Below are 25,669 nucleotides of genomic sequence, written 5' to 3'. Positions count from 1 at the left end.
AGAACAGGATTTGACTAAAGCCAGAATGATTTTTCTCTGGAATCCAGGATTTTGCCAGGACATGTGGAAATATCTCTGAGTGACCTCTGAAACACTGCAGAGAAAAGCAGCCCCAGGTCTCAAGACTTCATCCAGGCCGACTGAATGTGAGTTAACACACTCAGTGTGTTACCAAATCACTTTGTGCAAACTGCAGAGATTTCAGATTAAGCAACTGAGCCTGCTGCTTAATGTTCTGCATCAGCTCGAGGGCTGTAACTGCTAAGCAGCACATGGTTGATTGGTAACTATTAGGAAGACAAACAGGAGGGCTTCCAGAAGCATGGTAGGCAAGGAGTTGAGGGACCACGTTTGTGAAGAATTTTCTGGACACAGTAAAGACAATCTTAAGCAAATTTGAAAGCTGAGCTTCAAGCTTAGATATAGTAAAACATCAAGGAGCTACTCACAGTTCATACCTACTGCCATTGCCTTTGAGGATCATAGAATTAGGGAGGTTTTTCCTATCTCATTCAAGGCAGATAAAACTCCACAGTGAGAAAACGTTTTACAGCTGATTCACTTAGACAAGTCAGCATTTAAAATTTTAGTGTACATTATCTGTAACACCTACACAAAGCTGTAGTGTTTCTCAGCCACACGGAGGCACAAATAATTTCTCTGATCTTTGTCTAATTCACATAGAATTAGATACAGACACTGTGAAGTTAAAATCTACTGGATAAATCCACTTGACACACAAATGTTGAAGTACTAGCATAATACCAGTACTTCACATGCTGGAAACTGCAAAAAAGCTTTGTTGTCTATGGGAAATAAAGGTAGGTTCGTTTCAAGAGCAGCTTTGCATTGTCAGACCAATCACATCTATAACTACTGAATTCTAATGGAGTAAGATGGCAGAAAACACACTGCTGCCTTCTGTGCATGAATATGCTCATATATGCCCAAATAAATTTTGAGGATTTGAATATTAATGGAAAGTGTCTTCTTTCCAATAGTAAATCTTCCCTTTTAAACCAATAGGGGTGTCTTTTCTCTGCTCTTTCAACTGATATTAAAACTGCTTTGTCTGGCAGTGAGAACAACTTGACCCAGACTCCCCAAAGTCAGTGCTCCTGGCTCTAAGGCTACATCTCAGACAGCCACTCAGTACTTTTACCACTCTTTAATGAATGAGCAATAAGAGCAGCAGTTTGTTTTTCAAACTTTTATCCCTGCACAGTATAAGTAACTTAGGAAACTGAAAACAATCTGGCATATTTTCCAGTTAAACATTCTCTACATACCGCCATTATCAAATCAGCTTTATAGAAGAATTATAAATGACAATTATTACTTACATCAGGCTTGCAATAAAGAATATATTTAAAAATCACATTTCAAAATGACTGAAAAAGTACTGTTCAAAGCACTATCCTATATAACTAGCAAAACATTTTTACATTTCCTAATGAGAATGGATCTAAAACCCCCTACAATATATAGAAATTCTTTAAAGATAACTCATAGCTTATCAACGCAAATTGGATCATCACATAGGAGCTAACACAATTTGTAATATGCTCAGGGGAACGAAAAATAACAACAAAAAAAAACCCCACCCAAGTCTTGAAAATATCCGATCTTTAAACCCAATCTAGAATACAAATAAAATTCAAACTTATGAATATTCATGTTCCTATATATCACTGATTCGCTACATTACAAAGTAGTCATTCGCAGAATGTCTATGCAAATGAAAGTAGCATGGTAAAAATAGGGTCAAGAAAGATGTAAACAACAAAAAAGTGTAAAACAGCTCCAATCTAAGAACAAAGGCTCTTTGGGAAAATGATGCTAACTTAGTTATGTGTGCTGCTTTTCCAATAAGCTGCCTACAAAATGATTAAAATCAAGAAAATTAACACTGTGTTAAGGAAAAATCAATGCTAAAATCAATGACTACCATGACCAGGGTCTGCTGGAGACCAGAATGGGAGTTGCTGAGGGCTGTGAAGCTTCAGAGAAGAGGCAAATAAATAAATAAATAAACAAACCCTGAATGATCAAAAGATTAAATTAAAAGTAAAAAACTCAAGCAAATGGCTACATACGTAATCTGATTTCACCAGCATACTTACGAAGAATGACGTGGGTGATAACGAATGCAAATATAAAGACTGTCAGAAAGGACAGAGATAAAATAAACATATAAAAAAATCTGTAGTTTCTTTTCCCCACACAGTTGCCTACCCAGGGACAGTGGTGATCAAACCGTTCTGAAATGAGAGGCAGAAGAAAAAAAATGGAAAACAATTAATAAAATACTGTTTACTTGGAAAAAAGCTCTCTGAACACTGCATTAAAACTCAAGATTTAACTGGCATTTGCTAAGTAACCCCAGAGAAACTCTTATGTAGGAGGGGAAAAGAATAGAAAAGAAAAAGGAACTTTTAAATGAAACCTTACAGCTTTTAAAGAAATTCAAGCACGGTTGAGGAGAGCCCCTGTTAACCTTGCAGCATTGTTTGGTAAATTATGAAGTCAAACAAACCAATAAGCTGGTATTTATCCACTGCTAGATGGAGCAGCACCAACTTAATTCCACTTTTTCCAAGGCAAGATATTTTCTTCCAGTGATGTTTCCACTCAGAATTGGAGTTTTTGTATTTACATCTCTCATAATCACATATCTGACTTTCACACCCAATATCATCTCATCCATTAGGCAAAATGAAATATTCATACTCTCATTTTCTTGTATCACTTTACTCTATGTATTTTCCATTCCAGTCCACTTATTTCCCCACTTACAGTTGATAGTGCCATGCAAAACCACTCAAAACAGTAAAAACCATTCACACAAACCATTTTCCAGGCATTAAGATTCAAAAAACCTGGTAAAATTTGTTTATACTTTACTAAACCAACCCTACTTCCTTTATTTCACTGAGAGATTAAAGTGTTAATAGGACAGGAAGAGTCCAGAGCAGTTCAATAAGGAGAGTCCCAGAAAACATTGGGGGAAAATCCCCATGCTGGAAAAAGGCAGTTGGACCAGTGAGCTCCGCATCCCTGGCAGCAAGGGAGCCTCCTTGTCCCAAAACATGGGTAATGAAAATGGAGCTACTGTCAGGAAACTGAATGGCCTTTTGGAACTGGAGAGATTATGCCAACATAATGACAGAATTTTCAATTTGTAATGAAATCCAAGTTCATAACACAAGGCAGATGCTCTCAGGCCGAATGACTCTCAGTCTCTGATTCTCATCCAAATCCTGTTTTGTTTTCTGTGCCTTTCATGCCTCCGCTGACGTACGATAACAAACTATTTGGAATTGCCCCGGAAAGTTAAGCTATAAATTTCAAGTCCTTAAGCTGTACGCTAAACAGGCACATCTGTTCAAACATACCAGTTTATTTTAACTATGGCTTTATGTTAAAGATCTACGTGAGAGGTTTTCCTTGAAGGATGTATTAAGGATTATCTCCATTAAGAGGAAGGGAAAAAAAAAAAACCAACAAAAAAACATCATGCAAAGCAGATTTCTGAGTTCACTAGACTTGGTTTTTTTCTTTTTAATGCTTTTGCATGACAGCTGTTTGGACCACATGTTTCTGCCATAAATCTGTTTCAGATGGAGCTATTAAAGGTGAAGCTGTTGAATTTCTTAGGATATGACACAGGAACACTTTGATTTAGCAAGATTACTAAGTATACCAAGCATGAAATACTTCTAGTATCTAAAAGAGTGGGCAATATTACCTTTTATTCAGTGATATACACTTGTATCCCTGGAACAAATAGCTACTGTATTTGAACAATGCTGATTTTCACATTTGTGTGTGTGAATGAGTCCTTATGGTCTGAAAAATGCTACTTCATTTTATGGGTGGCTAACATAACGCGTGAGCAAATAATACCACAAAGAAAAATACTGTTATACAGACTTCTAAAAAGCATAATCCTAGGGTGGTTTTGTACCTCAACGCTTCAGAAATAAAAAGTATATATGTAAAATCAAGACATGTCTTTGGAAAGTGAATTGCACGCAAACACATTCATTATTTTCTATGCTCACAAAGCAGGAATCAAATTCTACTGATATTAAGCTCAGTTTCCAGCTACCAAACACTATTTAGATCCATGTAGACACATATTTGGTAAATTCAGATAAATGCAGGCACGTAAATACAAATAAAGACACATCTACAAACAGGCACACACAAATACATACAAACATCAGCCCATTCCCTAATAGAGACTGACTGTTACTTGCTCCTCCTCTCCCTTTCTCTCTGTCCATTTCTGTATAAGCTGAAAGGATATGCTTTCTTGGGAAATACCTTAGTAACCACTGTGAAGCCAAGTAACTACCCAGGATGTCAAAAAAGCAGAAACAGACTGAAAAGACTAGTTGGAAAAAACCTGATACAGTGTTACATTTGAAGCAAGTCTTTAAAAAAGCAAGATAAGTTTTATAGGGTTTATGTGAGTTATGAATAAACTGGGCCTCATTTTTCCCAGACAGTCATAAAACACAGAGGGTTATTACATTTATGCTGTAAGGTCACAAAACAGCATCCTAAATAGCAAGAGATTAGAATACAGTCAGTTACAGAAAAAGGAGCCACATACTAAGCTGAAACTCCTAGCAATGCTGACTAAAACATAAACACTCTTCAGACTGTCAACAAGGGAAGCTAAAAGGTATGGAGTCTGTCTATGAACATAACCTACGTACTAAGAGGTAAAAGACCATCCTCCTGCACTCAACTTTAAGCAAATTAAGCCAAGTACCTGCATCAGTATGTGGGATGGTGTTACTTCCATAACAGCCTATAATAGAGAACTACTGATGAAAAAGATCGGTCCTGCTTCTCTCCTGTCAATCCTGTGAACAAGCCTGTGTGTTCATGGCTTTCCTTCCACAGATCAAGACCATTGTATGTTTCGCCCTGGGAGGGAATAATGCTGGTTCATCAAGTCAGACTAACTTCAAGCAGGGTAACTTTCTGTTGAATAAAAGTTTCTATATACTTTTCTGAATCTGAGGATAAAAGCTGGTACAAACAAAAAGAACTAAAAAACCACATAAAATTTATAAGGTGAGCAGATGCTGCCCTTCCAGCCATCTCATCCTGAATCTTTCTTTCCATGTCTAACTGTTGTTGAACCAGGTCAGCTGACTGAAAAGGCAGAAAGGAGTTACTTTACTGGTTGCTTAGTGAGTAAAAATGGCTTACCAGAGGCTTAACGTTACTAAGGTATGTGTGAAAGGGCACAAAGGAAAGAACCACACAAGTGAGGAAAAACACAGAGGAAGCTCAGATGCTTTATAAGCAGGGAGCTGCTGGCATGACTCAGCTGTCTCATTAAAACTCAATAAATGCAACATGGGTGACATGGAACACACAAGTTATATCCTACTTTAGACACTTCTCTCACTTCCTTTCCCTAAAACATTTGCCTTCTATTTATTTCCATGGAAACTACTGCAGATATAAGAGCACAATAACGTTAACCGATAGAGCAACTTTTCAGCTATTCTTCAACAGACTCTCCACCATCGGCTATGCATTTTTGTCCACATGAACAAGAGCTTAGGTGCTGCACTCATCAGCATAGCCAACAGAATATGATTTGTCTTTTGCACCACCCACTGTCTTACTATGCACACATCCACTGTCTGGTCTCCACCAACATCTAGCAAGTGCTGATGAATGTCAGGCGAATGGCACTCAGTGGGTGCCATTTTTTCTTCATGGAGGAGTTCATTTAAGCACCTTTGCTTCCCATGCACTTCTACACAGGACACTGCTTGTCAAACTGCGTCTCTACTGCCACCTGTGGCATAAGAACAATATATAATAGGATACTGAAGAAAGGTTCAACATCTACTGCTGTACCACCTCTATCTGCCTCTGATGTTGTGGGCCAACAGAATAAAATAGGAAACATTACTTCTGGAAGAGCCCTCATATTTTTGAACTTCTTCCTTTAGCATTTGCTCAACTGAATAACTGCATACCAACATATATTTTCTAAAGCTTAACATGACAACAGATCTACAGGTACAAAGTCATCTATACCACATAAATTGCACATTCCAGTGAGCTCAAGTCAGAATTTACTGTCTGATTCCCCCAACTCATTCAACTAAAAGCATTACATGGAGAAGACACAAATCTAGGGCATTCACAGAATGTTTACTGTGCTTTTAAATACTTAACACATGAAAACACACAGACCAAGATGGCGAATATCCATCAGCCCGCTGTTCAGTCATACACATATTCCGTCTCAAGTAACTGGGCCCAGCATTAATTGCATTAATTGAAATTATTTTTGATAGAAGCAGGACAAGATTGAACCACAGATCCATTATTCTGGATGCACACTGAGCAATTACGTAGAGATACTAACACATCTGCAGCGTATATTTGCTGTAATGACAATTAAAGGTCTTTGTAGGACTATGATGCCATGATATGACGTCATCTATTCAGACTTCTCGACTTGGTATTTTGTAAGATAAGACAAAAGGGTATTATCAGAATTTGTTTTCTCTTGAAATGCAAAGGAAAACAAAGTTAGTTTTAAAAAATCCTATAAAAAGGATATATATATACATATATATATATTTAATTACAAAAAGGTTTTTTTTTTAATCCTAAGACAATGACTCAGTCCCACAGCCTGAACCACATACGCATGGAAAAAGCAAATATAACCACAGCATTAAATCCTTTACAGTCAGTTCAGAATTCCTCACATTAGCATAACTAATAAAAAAAAAAAATTGCATCTGTTCTTTATAGCTTATTCATAAAATCATCCTTAGCTCAGATGTTTGGTTCCACTAACTCAGATGTTATCATTCCTAAGAAAATTATTAGTATTGAAAAAAGCTGATGAAACTCGCCATGAACTGGTAATAGCAATCAAGAACATGGATCTATTTGCATCACTTAACGTGCATAACATTTACCTGTGAGACAGTAATTCCCCTTACAATGTCTTCACTATTAATTTGAAATCAGAAGATACATTTATGATTAAAAACAACAACAACAAAGGACGAATAACAAAAGGCTTATTGCAAGTTGCAACTTACATTTATATGCATGCTGATGTTATTTTAGAACATCTGTTAGGGACAATGCACAATGGATCCCTTAAGCCACCAAACTCTAGTACATTTATACTCTGAACCCAAATCAAAGCACCCCCACACCCTCCAAGAAATCCAAATGGAACAGAACGAGGCTTCTAGCCTTAGGCTTACATTCAGGAAACATGTACTAAAGGTTTACATCAGACTGCACTCTAGACACTGAGCTAATCTTTACAAGACGATGCAAATTGAAGCAGCAGTTTAAGGCCGTGAAAAACCAGTCTCCATTAACAAAATAATATTGCACATGCATACCTACACCAAACATTCAGACATGCAAATACAAGGGATACTTGACACATTCTACTCTTACAATCATATAGGTACTCTCCTAGGAAGTTTAGCTATTTGGCTGCATTTTTAAGAAAATCAGTTGCAACATCAACGTTTCTCATGTCAGTCACCTCCAGCAGTGACAGACTAATGTTGTTCTCAAAAAGAAAATGAACGTACTTAATTTTGTTATTAGATTTATTAGGAAAACATTCAATCATAGTAATTAAACTTTATTGTTCCACAGCTCACTTCACTACTACCTCCACTAATCAAAACTGAGTAACGAACAACAAATCCCATTGACAGCATGCACGATAATAGTGACATTTTCAAAGGCAACAGCAGCTGTTCAGAATGACTGTTCCCCGGTAGGCAGAAAGAGCATACAGGAAAAGGTATGTTATGCATACTGTACATGTATATATACATATACATAAAAAACATTAGGAAACACACAACTGCCAGACACACTCAAACATGAAGGAGGAAAGCTCAAAACACCTTAGCCACCATTCTTAATCACCTTTCAAAATGTAATCACACCAGTTGTAAATACTGAGTCATTTATTTAGGTTTCTAATGACATTCCTTTGTATTTTCTCCTAGTAGTTTCTCTGATATACTGACGTACATCTGGTATACAGATGTAACAATCAATAAACAAATAATACTTAACATTTGGAAGTATAGCTGCATGCTCTGTCTCCCCTAAGGTACTTTGAAAAGGTAGCACATCTACAAAAAGAGCCAAAGCCAATTCTCACATAAAATCATCGAGATTGGAAAAGATCTTCAAGATCATCTGGTCCATCTACCACCACCATTTCCCACTAAACCACATCCCTTGTATCACATCTAAATGTTCCTTGGATATCTGCAGAGATGGTGACTCACATATGAAAACGAGAGAGAAAAAAAAAAAAAAAAAAAAAAGCAGCTAGCCTTGTAGTTTCAAATGTTAAAAGTTAGAAAGTCACTTTCTAAGAGATCTAGTGCTAGGGTTTTATCAGTTCAATTACACAAATTAAGTGAAAATTTACTCTTTTCACAGGAGCATCTCATAGCCTTTCTAAACCCAGACAATGTAAGAAAAGAATCAGGCAAAGGTCAAGAAAGGACATAAAGGTAAAAGAAGAGACAATAAGGTAACAAAGGAAGAGTGGTACAGAATTGAACACAAGCAAAAAGAAGTTCTGGCATTACATAAACACATGTTGTTTAGGACCTGAAAGTCATGGGCAAATGACTCTCAGACACAGTATCAGCGTTACTAAAACCAAACAGACAGCACCACTTCCCACTAGTGTTTTCCAGGTTGGAAGATAGTGGGGTCTGGAATGAGTACAGCAAAGAGCTGCTCCCAGACCTCACTGGTAATGCTTTTTTTGTCTTGTTTTTCGTGTGTTAGATATTACTTGTGTTTCAGTCAGCAATTCCCCACTGGAAGAAAACAGATTTGCAACACCGGTGCTTAAAAAGGGAAACTACTTTTTATAATAGTGATTTTTTAAAAAAAATCTGCTGTTTGGAATACCGCTGGGTACATGACACATTGTATTTTCAAAACTATACATCAATGCAGTGTGGACAGGATCAGACACAAGATTACATCTATTGCCCAGGTAGAATGCTTAAAGAAAGCAACCACTTAACCAGAATGTAATTGCCTATTTGTTTCTAATATAGCATTTTTTTCTGGGTTTGTTTTAAAAAAAAACCTACTTCTCTTGCTTATCCCAAATGCACTGCTTTGTCTTCCTTAGATGCTCACTGATCCTACTCACCAAAACCACTGAAATATCCTCAGTGCCCTAGGCCAACCTGCATTATATTTGACTAATTTTTAATCAAAGACTTCTTCATGTGTTCAAGGAGTTTACTAATAGAAATCACTCTTAGCTTCCCAATATTGGATTAAAAATGATAATGTAATTATCACTGATGTAACATATTCAAATGTGGTCTTGATTCCTCAAGGACCAGCAATTTTATTACGATTTGATTTCAAGTAAAAAAAACTTGATTTTGTTTCTCTGTGTTACCAAGGATCTTTCTCTTTTCCGCACCCCACTAAGATGCTCCCACTGTAATGGCTAGTCACTAAGAGAAACACAAGCTAATGAAAATTTAAAATCAGAATGCCCTTTCATCAACATTCTCAAAAAGCAACACACATAGTTTTACAGTTGGATATAAAGGAATTAATACTCCATGATAACTGTATAATATAGAGTTTAATAAGTCATAAGATAATAAACTAAGCTCAAAAACAAACACAATCTTCCAATTTTCTAGACTCAACGGTATCTTCATGTAACACCCAACCTATTTACATGGAAGAACAAGAACCGGAAAAACAATTCCCTGTCAACCTAATAAAATCTTGACACTTGGCCTCATACTTAGGATCTACAGAATAGCAACCATTCCTGCAAGCAAGAAGAATCCTACCCCCTACCAAAACCAAAAGCACCTATAGTACTGATAAACATGGCCACCTAAGATCCATCAAGAACTATGGAAAACAAAGTGTTAACCCTCCAGGGTTCAGGAAGAGCTACACTGAAAACTTCTGAGAGCGTGAGAACATTCTGCAGGAAGTATCACTGCATGCTTGCCCTCTTCTTCCCTTCTTCCCAGGGGATCCACTCTGGCCATGGCAGGAAACAGGCTGCTGCACCAACTGAAACATCTATACAGCTAAGCATGCCATTCTCATGCTCATCATGGATTTCTGGAAAGCAAAACAAAAAACCAAAATAACCCAAAAAACAAAAAGACCCAACAAGCTACTTTCCTAGTAATCCTAATCCAAGCTACCTTCAAAAATTTGAGCTTCCAATCCTTTGAATTGAAAGAACCTAACAAGGAAAGCTATCTTTATCCTTCAATCACATACGAATTTACAACACGTTTTTAAGAAGTAAAAAAAGCCAAATTCTCTTTGAGGAATAAAAACAGTGTCCCTCATTTCCCAGCATGCTGCTTTTTTGTCTTCGTCTAAACCAGTTACTTTACTTGATAGACTAAACTGTGACATGTGAACACAAAGAAGACCTTAGACATTTAGTTCACCGGACTAAGTTGATTTACTGCTGGCTAATCATTATTCACTGTTTTTTCTTAGTCATTTTATACTATATTTAGGTAAACTGTCTGGAAATAGTGGATTGCCTCTTATTCATCTTTTATTATAGAAATATAAAAATATTCATCAAGAAAGTAGAGATTCAGTGTTGAAATGACTAAAGATATATTTTAAAAGTCAGTTCCGAATCAAGTTTGACCACTGGCATCATAGCATCAATAGTACAGCATCACATACTGCATTTAAAACCTGTTCTCAAAACTCAACAATAACCAGCCCAGGCTGAGAATTCATGATGGCTGTGGCAATTCCTTTACTTTAAATTTGTTTACATTTTAAAGCAACACATGGTACACGGCCCTTAAGGGGCTGACTTCTAGCTGCCATTCACAAAGGCAGTTAAAGAAAGCAAGACAGAAATAAACCCAAGATGTTTGTCTGTGGGAAACTTATTTCACAAAATTTCTGAAGGCATTCTCCCATAATGCAACAAACTGCATTTGTATGAAAATCCAAGTTCTTCTGGATAATATTATGAAAACATTGTAGAGCTAAAGGAGTTTGAAATTGATACTATATATAGAACACTAATTAGGTAGCTTTGGAAACTCGTGCTTTTGTTTAACTAAGCTACATAGCCATCTATGGAAAAAATCATGAAGTGAATATCAGAAACAAGATCAAAAATTAACAGATATGCTTACTAATAACCAAATGTAATGGGAAAACATGGCTAAGTTTTACAAGTACTCAAATATTAAAAATACTAAAGATTCCTTACAAGATGAAAAGAATCAATGGAAAATAACAAATGAAAGAGCTTCTCTATCACTCTGCATTCATCAACCCAGTATCATAACATCTTCATGCAAAAGTACTAAGTTGTTTCTTCTTTATAGTGTGTGCTGATTTTAAGAAGAACTCCATTCTTCTATCCTATAGTCTCTGTACTTTCCAGAGATCACTCCTGTGTGGAGTTTTACAGTGAGCCTCAACATCGGTGAGTATTTATTATTAACTCTCTTTCTATTTACATAACCTCTGTTTATCTGTCAAGTATATAACTGTACAATTGTAACCTTTCACATCCATGTGACACATGAGTATTTTTGCATTGCTTTAGTTACAGTAAAAAAAACCCCACAAAATTGTGACTCAAGAACACTCAAAGCTATCGTACGATTTATTCACTAAAATCATCATCATATAGACAACACTAACTTGTAGGAGCTTATTAGTGCATAACATATTCTGATTAACTATACACTCTTGCGCCATTAGTTTTTTAGAGTACATGAGCAATCCAACTTTCCTGACATGTAGTTTGCACAGAAAATTAGCTACAAATACTAACAGGTTTTCTCTTATTGAATCAAATGCACATGAACACATGTATGAAGATGCTTTAACTAAAACCAAAAGTAACATACTCTCAAAAGTCATAGTTAATTGTATGTAGGTCACTCCAAAAGTAATGCCTCCTATTTATTTCCCCAGCAACAAGAACAGATGCACAGAGCAAAACAACACTATTTGAAAGAGCTAATTCCCAGCTACAAAAGACCTTTTCAATTAAGTCACCATCATTAGCTATGCAATTTCACCAGTGATGAACAAAAGCCTGCATGTCACACTGGTTCACAAGCTGCTATGACAGCACTGTTGCAAGGAAGATGTTGCCAAGCAGTCCTGAACAGACAAAAGTTAGAAGGTACTACTCTAGACTACTTGGTGGGTGTGGTAGGGCAGTCCAGCCACCACTGGTAATGCAATTCACACTCTTTAAACCGGTACAGGTACTGTTGTTACCATGTTGCAAGAGAAATGCTGTCTTCTAACTAATTAGCATTACTTTTGGAGCAGCCATCACAGTTCCCACTCTAAATGTTGATGGGGAAAACTGCAGCAAATTCACTCCAACAAATGAATTATTTGAAATCAAGTAACTTTAAAACACAATACTCTCACAAAACAACAACAACAAAAAAAAAACAACAAATAGGATACAACTACTGCTTGTAAAAGATGCTCACTCTGTCCCTTTTCTGATATACATTCAGACAGATTAACAACTATTGCTTCAGTACAGACATAATCGGAAGACAGTGATTGTTTTTAAGTTCCCTCTCCCATCACTAATTCTTTTCACCGTAGGCTTCACAAGTTTGGTATTAAAAGGACACAAGCAGAGTACAGACAATCTGTAAATAAATTCTTCATTGGAGTTTATTTTAAAAAGCCAAAACACTATTTTTTAAATAGGTTTCAAGATGTATTTGTACAAGTTGCTCTTATTTACACACTCTCTTGATGAGGGTAACAGTCCCCACCTTTTATTTATTTTTCAAATATTTACATTTTTTAATGTACTACAACTGTGTTTTCACATTGTCAGATCTGTGACAACAGCATCACACTGCAACATCCAAGCTATACATTTCATAAAATACTTTCATGAAGATGAGTCAACTGCAACATCCTTGCTACATTCAATAGCTTTGACAGAATTTATGCAACCCTAATACGTCAGGAATGCTTATTTACCCAGGGAACCATCTACAGCTTCCAACTAATGGCACAGGGCCAAAAGGCTACACTTCTCACTGTCGTGTAAGTGTGCTCATTATATGAGTATCATCTACATATGAAACTACGATACTTCCAGTGACTGCTTTATATCTAAAAATATCAGTGCTGAATGCTGCAATTACATTTCTCAGCTGGAGACATCTCGCTACATTATTTTCTTGAATGCATAAGATCCAGGCTCAACAGTATGCTAATCAGCTGTGCTGAACTCTAAATGGGATCTAATTAACTGTAAAACTACTCAGATTTGATTGGTGAGGTTTTTAGTTTGTTTTTAAATCCATGCGTATCTTAATCACCTTGCCTGCCCTCCAAACAAATCAGTCATGAAAAAGGTGTTCAGAGGAAAAAAAAGAAAAACAAAAAACAACCCTACCACCACAAAATAACCATAGGTACTGATACCATCTACTTGCTCTCCAAATAGTATTTCTCTGTAATTTGTTACTGATTCTGACTTCAAAAGTTTCTAACCCTAAACCTGTGCTAAGGCAGGGAATTACCTAAAGCGTGCATTCCCCTGTGTGATCCTAGCTTTTGGAACTATGCCTTTCAAAGCTCGTCAGAAATTAATGAGAGAAGCAGCTCCTTGGCTGCAATTTAGCTTGGAGAAGGAAACAATGCTGAGACTCCTTTAAAGGTTGGCCCATCTGCGCCAATTTCATCGCAGACACCATGTGGTCTCACTTGGTTTGGGTGCTTCTTTGTTTAGCAAAGCAGGATAGGAAAGGCACATGTGTCTATCTTAGCAACAACTTCTGTATTAGGTCAAATCTACTCACCTTCTGCCTTCTGAAATTCTTAATGTTTATCAGAGCTTGTAGGAAAAAGGATGAACACAGCAATTGTCCTCATGAGTAACCCTGTCACTAACTCTGATCACTTCTTTTCTCTCTGATTTCTTAAGTGTTCATAGCATGTAAGTTAACAAGCTGAACATATGCCATATGTATATTTTTTTTTTACTCACCTACGCAGTTATCACAAAGGCTGCAATGTGAGGCACGAGGTGGGCGGAAAATCTTGCAAGTAAAACAATATTTTAGTTTCACTGTCTGTCCATTGATGATCACTTCTTTTGTTCTGGGAGGGGGACGGTATCCTCCTGAACTGGAGCCATTTGCAATATCTAAACAGGGAAACAATACATTAGGTTCTGCACTTGAGCTATGCTGCATGTACTCAACCATTCTTGATGGCAAACTACAGTAACAAGTTTTTATCAGCCTCATGGTAATACACTTAAACTGGCTTCTACCGTTCTCATTCTCCTGAAATAAGTGCTCTTAGAGATAGCAAGAATTATAATTACAAATAGCATCTACAACCAACTAATTTGAATTTTTTAAGAAAACAATGCCCAAAATAAAGTTGCAGATGCTGAGAACCACCTTGATCCCCAAAGTCTTACAATCTCATACCCCCAAGCAGTTTGTGGAGAATACATTACAAACAACGACAGCTAGTTGCACAGTATGATGAAAACATAAATAAATGTTTCCAACAGAGTTTATTCAGTCCAATCCAAAGACAAGTTTGATGTAAGGAAGATAGATGCTCATCTCTGAACATGAAAGCAGACTGACCATCGACTCATATAAAAAGGGAAAACATTTCAGATGACAATTTCAAAAGCCTCCATCAGGACAAACTGACTTAAGAAATTCTTTTTTTTTTTTAATTATTTTTAACTCTGTAATAACAAGAAGTTTGTAGCACTTCTACAGCATTTGTCAAGAGAAACTAAGAAAAGCTACCTTTTAAACAGGAAATTGCTTCAAATAAGCTAACATTTTAGTCTTGAAAGCGGAAATAACAGGAAATGTAGGCTCAATCTAGTACAGAACCTACACATTTACTTCAGTTAGATTTTGTTCTTCACATTCTCCCAAACTGAGCTATACTCCAAAAGGTGAACATGCATGAGCAGTACCTTCTCGTCAGTTTATTGGTTCTTCTGAAATCACAACAAAACAGACCACAGAAGTGACAAAAATAATGTTTTTATTACTTTCAGAGACGCAGAACAGGAAAATCAGTAGGGAAATAATTTTTTTTTCCCCCATACATGAAAGCAACTGCATTTTGAAGTCAGGGTCACCCTCACAACTATGTTTAAGTTGTCCCTATTATGTTTGTGCTGGGCAAGCATTACTGGATGACTACAAGATCCACGACTTGTGTTTGAGGTCAAGTTATTACAAATATCACTCCAGGTGCCATTTCTGTGAAGTCTGCAGGCATATCTGCACAGCCTGCAAACTACAAAGTGTTGGTGTAGGGGGAGGTGGGAACCAGAATGCTTTCTACTTAGGAAGGCATTCAAAATAGCATCATTGTAGACTTGATAGTAAAGGTGCAATAACAGAATTAGCAAATCTAGTTCAGGAATCTCTCATCTGCAACCTGCTCACTCACTCCCTGAGCATGAATCAGTAGAAGTATCTATGGAACATCACCGCAAACTTGAGCACTGAAACAAGTGGGCCTCTGAGTCTCCTGGGAAAGAAAGTGGAGGAAGGGGTGCAATAGATGCAAATGAAGGAATCAAAATGTGAGGATCCTAAGCATCCCATATGGGAAAGAAGTAATGGTTATTAAAGAAACAGTTGTTTAGAAGCAGCTTGTTAGACCCTGCCAGATGCTTGGTTGTATTGAACCGCAACGAGCCCCTGCACTGTTCCTGGAATGCTCAGCCAGATCCTATGACCATGAAAGCAGAGGTTACTGTGTGGCTCCCATACCAATCAATAATACCAATTTTGATCTCAAGGTCAGTACTACTTATCACAGTATTTAAGACTAAACAAGTACTGCATGTAAGTTACTGGTGTATTTATTTACATGTTGAAGCATAACTACATAATAGAAGTTGTTGAAGATGTAATATAGATGTTATCTTAAGTTTCAGAGCTATTTTTATGATTATGCTGCTAAAAAGGAACTTACTACGTAAATGATGGATTTTGAAGCATACAAGCAGGTATGAGGATTTATGAGGTCAAAAGGAATGACTTAGTATTTCCAGGTTATATTGAGAAACTATTTTTGTGTGCTTTCTTTTCTTTTTCAGAACTAAGCTGAAAATAGGCTTTTCTGAGGGCGTAGCACCATCGTGCTTATGCTGTTCAATGCTTAACAGAGACGTGGCCAATTCCTACATCCAAACAGGAAACAGTTTCTTGTAATTCTGGGGTTGATTCTCATACTTACAGCATTATTTTCCCTCTACGTAACATGTTAGTAAATACTGGGAAACAGTGAAATAGCATCTTAGTAGCACCAATCCACATAAGGCAATACAGTACTATTAGGGAAGAAAATTTAGGGGAGAAAACAATATGAAGTTGTGTTTATGAAAATCCCTCTATTGCTGATTTTACTTGCTATCAATGAAAAAGGCAAATATGCTTCAACAGATTGTACTTTCATTGAGATAATCACCAGCAGGCTTGTAATACTCTTAGTCTTTATATAAGTTCATAGAGCTTACAAAACGCAGTGTTATGTCCATTTTTGATCATAAGAGTAAAGAAAGTTCTGAACCCAAAACATACAAGTTCATACTACCAGTTCATTAATAAACCAATGATTTCTATTTGATATTTATAGTTGAGTTTCTCAATTGTAGCTTTCAACACTGCTTAGAAATGCACTGAATTTAATCTCACCAACATTTAAAAGCTTTTCCTCCTAGAAAAGCCTAGGTATTGAATATGTACAACCATTGAAAGAAAATGACATTCAAATCACAATCAAGATCATTTAGAAAAAATGATTTCTTTTTCCTTAATGAAATACTTATTCATAAAAAATGCACAACAATTAAAAAACAATAAAGCAACATTATTTCCTTAGTTTGATAAGTACCCTCCTTTGTCTTATTATTTTAACATGCTTTGGCAGAATCTCAAAGGCAACTTTCCTTGCCTCTAGTGCAAAAGGGAGACTACTGGCCATCCTGTTCCATTTACAACACTGTTTTTCCTAAGAGGATTTCCTTCCAAACCAGTGCAGTGAAGTTCAAGTTCACAGGGACAGCCAATCCCAGCTCTCCAAATGAAGAAAATTAATCTCAAAATCCAAGCGCAAAAGCTGATGCAAACTAAATAAAATGAAAACTGTCCTGCTGATTTGAAACAGTCAGAATTTTCCCCACAATCTTAAGTTGAATAATCAAACCTGATCTCAGTCATTCTGCTTATTAGCCTTTTTGGTTTTTTTCTGGGAGCAAATAAGAGAGTAAAATCAAAAGTGCTTGGATTTAATCAAGCTTACCTATCTTGAATGCGCTAAACATGCCTTGTACCTGCCTTGTCCTGGTCTCCCTAATTTTCATGCTTTACTTAGCTTCAGTTGGACTGCTCATACTGGAGTTCTAATGCAAGCCAATCTTGAAATATATGCAATTCCTTTTAAGGCATAAGAAGATTAACTTTCACAGAACTACCCTACCCAAATAAATCTGTTTGACCATTGCTTTTCTACATTTTTCTTTCCCAACCCAGTAACAGTAAGGCAAGCTATTTTACAAAATAAGCATAGAATTCTCCCACTAATGGAGTTGCCATCCAGCCTTTCTGATACTTTGCTGAGACATATATTACAACAACTTCTGTACTGCAGCATTAAGAGTTCATGCAACAGACAGGGTTCCAGGTTTTTTATTTTAGATAAAAGCCACAAAAGACACAATCCACTTCCTTGTAGGACCAAGCTCCCTGACTTGCTTCAAGAAAACCTGCTTCACATATTTAAAGGAGAAACAGCACAGTCTCTTAACTAATACAATAACGTATTCCACTTCGCTCAAATTATTTTATTCTCTTTTAATTGGTGGTGGTGTTTAGATGAGACAAAGCCTGGAATTCTGTATGCATATCTCCAGGATCCTTCCACTCAAGCATTTGCTATTTTTGGTCAATTATCCAATTGATACTAGGAACAAACCCCCTTCTAGAAGGTCTCTCCATGTCATCATTACACAAACTTATCAAGACCGTATCATGCAAGTTCTGCCACTGTGATGCAATTTCCATCTTCAAACAATATGAATAGCAAAATTAATCACTGAGTACTTCTAATGTTTCCTGCTGAGAGAAACAGATAATGCAATGAAAAATCTTCATGTATGACCTATAACATCTGAAGAACAATAACAAAAACCCCATAAGAATATAAGCTTCCTCTAAGAAAAGCACTCTCAGTGTTTAACTACTTAAATTCAAGCTATATGCTTAACAATTGGGGGATACAAGAAAAGGACTTTTTCAATTTATTATTATTTTTTTAAGTGATAAGAACTTAAGTAACATCTTTTTGTTTCCCAACAGTAATTTCAGGGACAAACAGTACTGGGAACCTGGCTTGGGCAACCAGTAGCAGCCACTAACTGCATTCCACACATACCTCTCTATCTGATAGCTGACAAAAAATACTGACCAAGTACTACTCATACTTTAGGATAGAAGTGTTACTGCCTTGACTTTGGAAAACGCTGTACACTACTTTCGTAAGAGTAGAACTGTATCACCACCCTTAAGTCTAGGGTTTTGTGTGAAACGTATCCTCACTTCCAGAAACAAATGTAATTGTATGCTTCTTTCTTTCAACAAATCACTGACAGCACAAGAGCTTTCTGAAAGATTTAGTTGGCACACAAACACATACTTCTACTAGATTTTAAGAACATTGTTTAAAGCATGCAGCACCATGTATGACTGTCAATCTGGTACCCCACATTCGGAGACAAAGAAAACCTCCAGAATAAAAGTAAGTAATAAATTAAACCTTATTAATAACCTGGGAAACAATTCCAGTCCTATGCCTGAGGGAACTACATAAGCAAAAAGCAGTAAAAATACGTGAACAGAGCCGAAAGGAAACAAAAGCTATTGATAGCTAGAAGCACTACAATAAGGATCCAAATTTAAATCAAACCCTGAAGCAATGGAGAACTCCAGGAATCTTCTGAGCTTGAAGAATGCCTGAAGCAGAAGCCATTGGCTGTTTTATTTGTGGGACAGAAAACCCCAAATCTCATCTGTATAATATTTGAATAGAAAATCCTCTACATGACCACCATGCTCCCACAACTGGAACAGAGACACACCAAGAAGCAAAAGAACTTCTTGGAGCAAACCATGGTGACCTGTTTCTGTGTCAAGTCCCCCATAAGAAGTGCATGGTTAGAACGCTGCCGTTTGCCTTATCTGCCTAGGTTTATATTACTCATGGAACATTCATCTTCTCCTTTTGGATTCTTGTTGCATCTTTATAAGCTCTTTCAAGCTTATAGGAACAGGATTATGAAAATAACACATCTAAGCCATTTTTTTGAGCCAACTAGAAAGCATTCAAGATACTTCATCCTTTAAATAGGGACAATAACTTCCAGATAATATTCATAGCCTGTTCGTATTTCTGTCACTCTATAAAAATAAATAATTATATTGCACATCATAAAATCTCTAAAGTGACTTTTACACCAAAGCCAATTCAAAAATCATAGATACCAATAAGAACTGCATATAGGATACTAGATATAAACCTTGAAGTATTCACTTGCTGTGATTAAACTGGGGAAATCCCTTAACAAAAGCGTATTTAAAACACATTCTACAAAATGCTCATGCATTTCACAAAGTAGCTGGATATAGTCCTGAAAAAAACCTGTCACAGCAAGATAGCGAAATCCTAATAGCTACACTTCAACAACTGGTTTACAATCTCTTTTTGCAGACCATCATCATTATATTTATATGCAATTACTGAGAAGGTGCATTTCCATTAAAAAGATGAGCTGTTTTACATAAAAAGTACAGATTATACAAAGTTTTTGTTCTGAATTTATTTTTCCCCCTCATCTGCACCATTATTATTATTTCCGACAGATAGTCAGCTAATAAATTCCAGCAGCACCATCATTAATGGATTAAAATCCATTTCAGTTTCTTTAGAGGTCTCAAGAAATTCAAAGAATGACAAATAAAACTCCTGCAGAGATGGCAGATAACATAGGATACCACCTAGATACTGCTGCTCTTTCCAGCTTTTCTTATTCTCCTCTCTGTTCCTCTCAAATGCAGGTGTGAAAGTCTCCCATTCTCCAGGAAGATTTTATTTTATTATTTTTGAATCAGCTTAAGAAATTATAGTCAATATTTTTCTATAGTTAGACTGTCAGCCATCAGCGTTGGCGATCCAATTTCAAAGGACCAGACCTGACTTTCTCTTCTAAACTGCAAATAGCTTGCTTTTATACAGCACACTTGTTTTTCAGCAGGGGAAGCAATGCTATGGTTATTATTACTTTAATCGGAATTAAGATGGTTTCCCTCATCTAATGTATTTTTCATCACATAGAGCTCCTTATAAGGATCTCACATTATAGGGGGTACTAAATTACTCTCAGTACTTTTCATCAAAGAAGAATCAAAACTGAAGACCAGCAGTAAGAGGTACCATGACGTGATTGCAGACGGCTTCTAACCAACCATGAGGTCCTACTTTAGCCAAGAAATATATTTAAAGAAATGTAGACAAGTAATAGCTGCTGCACATAGTACATAGCAAATGCATTAACTTCGCTTCACTGAAGCACACTAAATTCTGTTTATGCAGACACCTTTATACTGTATGACTTTGTATACTGTAACAGCTGTGCTCGGAACACTCCAAACCTGGTGGAATAAAATGATCTCGCTGTAGTGACAACATTAAAAACAAATTTGTTACCCCTCCTCTGAGTTCAAGATTCAAAAAGGTCCCAATTAACAATTTCAAGTCATCAGCTTTTTTTTAGTTTCACCTTAAGAACATTCCTTTGTCTGACAGATTTCTTAAGTGGAAGGCATAGTTTCAGGATGTCTACATCATGTCTGCATTCAAGTTCAAGCAAACAAATGCAATGTTGATGTGACTAGAATTCTCTTATTATTTCCATTCACCGGCATGGTGACATACTCATACCAATCACAGCTGCTTTCTGAGGAAATTAAGCCAAAACTTCTGCTCCATATATACACCAAATCAACCCTACTCCATAATATAGTATATCCAAACCAATGACTTTGCCCTTCAGTCTGTTTCACTAAAGCGTTGTGTAGAATATTATCCTCAAGAACCAGCCAAAAACTTTTCTGAAGTAAACCCCTCAAATTCATATATTATAGATGCAGGAGTGTTGGCAACAAAAGCTTTAGCTTTTACAGCATTATTCGTCATGGTACACAATCTTCAGACAGCACTAAACACAGCAGTAGAGAAACTTTCAGGACCATATGGGTACATGTCCTGTGCTTGCATACGCCTGTTACATTGCTTTTCAATTATATGAGTGAAGGTCTTTCAGCTTCAGAACAAATTATTTCCACCGGCTATCGTTTTGAAGTAGATATAAGTAGCTGTTACTAAGCTTTACTTGCTTAGTACAAAAATAAGCAAATAGCGTTTATGAAGTAGTTCTGCAAATTTATCCCATGTTTTCTTATCTAGATAGCATATGCTATTAGTTCATCTGTAGCTGTAGAAATTCCACAATTAGAACTTAGTTGACAATTGTCTTGAGAAATCATTATAACATTGCTCACTCTCCTTTAATTGCATCAGCTTTAAACAGATAAAAAAAATACACACTATTAGTTACTGAAGTACAGCCTTGCCTGGACTTTATCTAACTGCAACACTGTACATTAATATAAGTTTATCTGATCCTTTCACAATATAATTAATAATCTAATTAAATTCTTTTAAACTGTGAGGATACATTACTTTAAAAGACACACAACTTTATAAACTTTGCAACATCAGCTTTCTTGTCAGAAACACCTCAAAAATTCTCTTGCACACTATCATGAGAGTTTTTCAGTATTTGCTGAAAAGCATTCACAATAATAACTACCACTCTTCAGGGCCAGCATTTTGTTTACTGTCTTTTGGAAGACTTGATTGACCACCTTTCCACAGTAATCACTGCAGTGTCATTGGACACGGCAACTCCAGAATTAATTACTGCGGAAAGACAGGAGTAACTTCTCCCAGGAACAGAGCAGCACATCACCTTCACACAGCACATAAACCCTTGGGAGGAAAGCGAGGAGAAAACAGACCTTCAGTGTTACCTATTTGTCTCTCTAGATCTGCTGCTTCATCTGGTGTTGCACGTGGGAGGACACCAGGATCACTGAAACTAGTACGCAGCAGGGTCCCCATCACGAAAAAGAAAAGTATCCCACCAATTGCAGGTATAGCAGGTGTAATCTTCTCTGATAAATATGGACAGCTGGAAAAGGAAAAAAAAAAAAACATATTAAACAATCAACAAATAATTCAAATTTTTCTCAAAAACTGTTTACCATTATAAATGTGTATCAAGAATTCACTTTCTCAAGCAGGTAAATTTCTTGGATTTATGAAAGCTGAAATTTCTTCTTTACGTGCTCATGACACTTCTGAAATTTCTCAACCTATGTAGCAACATAGAGCTCTGAACAGCAAAACAGCGATTTCAATAATGCGTAATATTTTGGATATGTTGAGCTCACATATTTATTCACCTACTGCCCACTTACATGAAGAAAATATGGAGGGGGAAGAGTAACCTAAAAGCATTCTGCAATGAAAACTAACGCTGTTAACACGAGGAAATGATCTACGCTAATGACATTAATCTATGAAGTGAAAATGTAGTTCATCAAAAAGAAAGCGCTTAAGAACCTGTGGCACAATCCTCTAGCAGCTCTACAATGTATCAGTATTATATTATACACTGGATGGTGTCTCAAGGCCTACTGATTCTCTAAATCCATTTTTTGCAGCTGAATAAAAATATTTACTTGTTCACAAAATCAGTTAATTATAGCAGTGCACTGCTGGTCTAGGGCAGCATTGACAGCTCTTTACCAGCACCAGCTCTATAGTTACCAGGTTTACAATATAATGGCAGGCTTTAGGATTACAACATAGTCAGTGATTTTCCTCTATATTTCACATGTAATAAGACCAGAAAGGGCAGAAGCACTGGAATCTAAGGAACACGAAATACAAATACCTCATTATGGTTGTGCAAAATAGTTATATGAATACTTAGATGTTGCACAGTGTATTACTGGTTAATCTGAATCATTGTAATAAGCTCTGTAGGGTCACCTCAGAAAACACAGACTGAAAACACTCTCCATAGCTCTTCCATTACACAGTGGGCAAAACACAGACTGCTTGAAGTACTTCTGATGCTTGCATGAGAAGTCAAAACATAAGCCTTAAACCAGTAAGTTCTAGGCCTTATGGCTTTGTCTACAGTTTCTAGGTATCAATACAGTTTAATTAACACAATCTTTCTTATTTCTGCAGGCTGCCTTAAATGATGATTCGGATGTGCCAGCTTTTACACCATGTGTTACCCTCACTGGGATGTTAACTCTGAGGAAGCGATGACAGTGTCAACTCCACTGTTATCACATCAGCTGATGGGATGGGAATGGAATGGAAATGCTTCTCCTAGCAGCTACATCATACCGAGTGTTGATTGCCCTGCACAACCCTATTCAATAAATTTGGCTATCTCATCGAACACAGTGTATTTAATGGATGCAGCAAAATGCATTACAAAGCACATCATGTCACCCCTGTGACAGATCATACTTTCAACCTATACAAATGTACTGTTACAGGCATAACACTTCACAAAAAAAAAAATTAAAAAAATTAAAAAGCCTAGTGGCGCTGAAGAAAAACAATAAGAATGCAGAGCCCAGACTTCACAGACAAGACAGAGAAGAGCGTTTAAACACAAAATGCACACTTTTCAGAAACCCATTTTCAAGAACTGGATCCCTGAAATCAGAGCTGAAGGAAGCAGCAATACAGCTGTTATCTGTAGGCCTCATTTCCTTAATGTCGGAGAACCCAGTCAGAAAGAACAACCAAACAGAAGCTTTCAGAGCACACAAACATTGTGCTGCTCAATTTATTTCTTGCCACAAAAGATCACTGAAGCCAAAACTACTGTAATATGCTCAGACAAGAGTACAAATATGCTCTTGCAGCATATCTTCAGAAGGATTAGAGGGACCTTGTACATTAATGAAAACTAAATATAGTAGTGCTATTATTCTTCTATTGCATAATTCATTACGCATACCAGAGAAACTGCAACTGTGCTGAAGTCTGTTGACCAAACAAGATCTGTATGTGTATGAAATGCACCAGGAGGTAATCACAGGGTAGCACAGTAGGTGCAATACAGTTTAGATACTGACCTAAGAAAAGCAGTATCTTCCACCTAAGCAACTTACACTTAAGCATCTCAGTGATATACAAAGAATGGAAACTGAAAAGCCATCACAACAGTAGTGTTTTGTTTTACCCATTGCCTCATACAGAATTGGTAGAAGGAACCAATTCCCACGCTAAAACACTGTAAAAGCCCTGCTTTGATGTTAAGGGATGACTTCACTACAACAGAAAATGTCTATGTCTTGCTGAAACTACGGTCCATCAACAATGACAGAACATTCCCATAGCTCTGTACGCTTTTCACCAAATGGTAAGACAATCTGCTCCCCTTAAGTGTGTTTTCAGAGTGTTAACACCCTGAATTTTACATACTACTGATATGATTCCAAGTCATATCTATAAAAAAGACCAAAGATTTGACCTTTGGTGCTAATAGCCATCTGTGAACAAATACAAGAACAGATGAGAGTTAACGTGCAAGACAACCATCGGACGTAGCCAGCATGGGTTCATGAAATTCAGGTGCTGCTTGTGACCAAATTGATCACTTTCTTTGACCAGGATGAAGGAAAGTCTGTGGCTGTAGTTTATTTAGACTTCAGTAAGGCTCCTGACTTCTCACACCGCATTATCCTGAAAAAGCTGACAGCCCAGGGCTTGGACTAGTGTACTCTTTGCTGGGTGAAAAAAAAATAGCCAGACACCCAGACCCAGACAATGGTGGTGAATGGAGTTAAATCCAGCTGGAGACCAGTCATGAATGATATTCCCAAGGGCCAGTATTGGGGCTAACCCTGTTTAATATATTTACTGATGATCTGGACAAGGGGACTGAGTGCAACCTCATTAAGTTTAGAGACGATACCGAGTTCGGAGGGAGTGTTGCTGAGTGTAAAGAATTTCTTCCTAATATCAAGTCTAAATCTACCCTCTTCCAGTTTAAAACCATTTCCCCTTGTCCTGTCACTACATATCCTTACAAAAAATTCCTCCCCAGCTTTCCTTTAGGTCCCCCCTTCATGTACTGGAAAGCCTTATAAGGTCTCTTTTAAGCAGCTTCTTCTCCAGGCTGAAGAACCCCATCTATCAGCCTGTCCCTCATAGGGGAGGCACTTCAGCTCTCTGATATGATTATCTTCATGGCCCTTCCCTGGATCCACTCCAACAACTCCACGTTCTTCTTGCATTGGCGGCTCCAGAATTTGACACAATACTCCAGAGGTAGTCTCACAAGAGCAGAGTGGCAGAATCACCTCCCTCAACCTGCTGGTCACACATTTCATCATCTATTGGTCCTTAACAGATGTGAACTTTACAT

The 25,669-nt window shown here is 37.0% G+C and overlaps 1 protein-coding gene across 9 annotated transcripts in view; it reads right to left on the bottom strand.

The window, feature by feature from the left end:
• Positions 1 to 25,669, bottom strand: part of ZDHHC14 (zDHHC palmitoyltransferase 14) — a 94,747-nt gene that overhangs the window by 18,371 nt on the left and 50,707 nt on the right. For 4 of the 9 annotated variants that reach the window (XM_085543488.1, XM_015858325.3, XM_015858324.3 and 1 more), the window contains 3 exons: positions 22,224 to 22,396; positions 14,084 to 14,242; positions 2,124 to 2,261 (listed from right to left, as the gene is read on the bottom strand). In XM_085543488.1, coding sequence (XP_085399614.1) covers positions 2,124 to 2,261; positions 14,084 to 14,242; positions 22,224 to 22,396 — 470 coding nt within the window. The remainder of the gene's footprint in view (positions 1 to 2,123; positions 2,262 to 14,083; positions 14,243 to 22,223; positions 22,397 to 25,669) is intronic. The other 5 variants (XM_085543489.1, XM_015858326.3, XM_015858328.3 and 2 more) reach the window with 3 other exon arrangements.

Source organism: Coturnix japonica, chromosome 3, assembly GCF_054131305.1.
Source record: "Coturnix japonica strain WE chromosome 3, WE-NBRP24, whole genome shotgun sequence".
NCBI classification, from domain to species: domain Eukaryota; kingdom Metazoa; phylum Chordata; class Aves; order Galliformes; family Phasianidae; genus Coturnix; species Coturnix japonica.
This window is presented reverse-complemented; position numbering and strand designations above follow the sequence as displayed.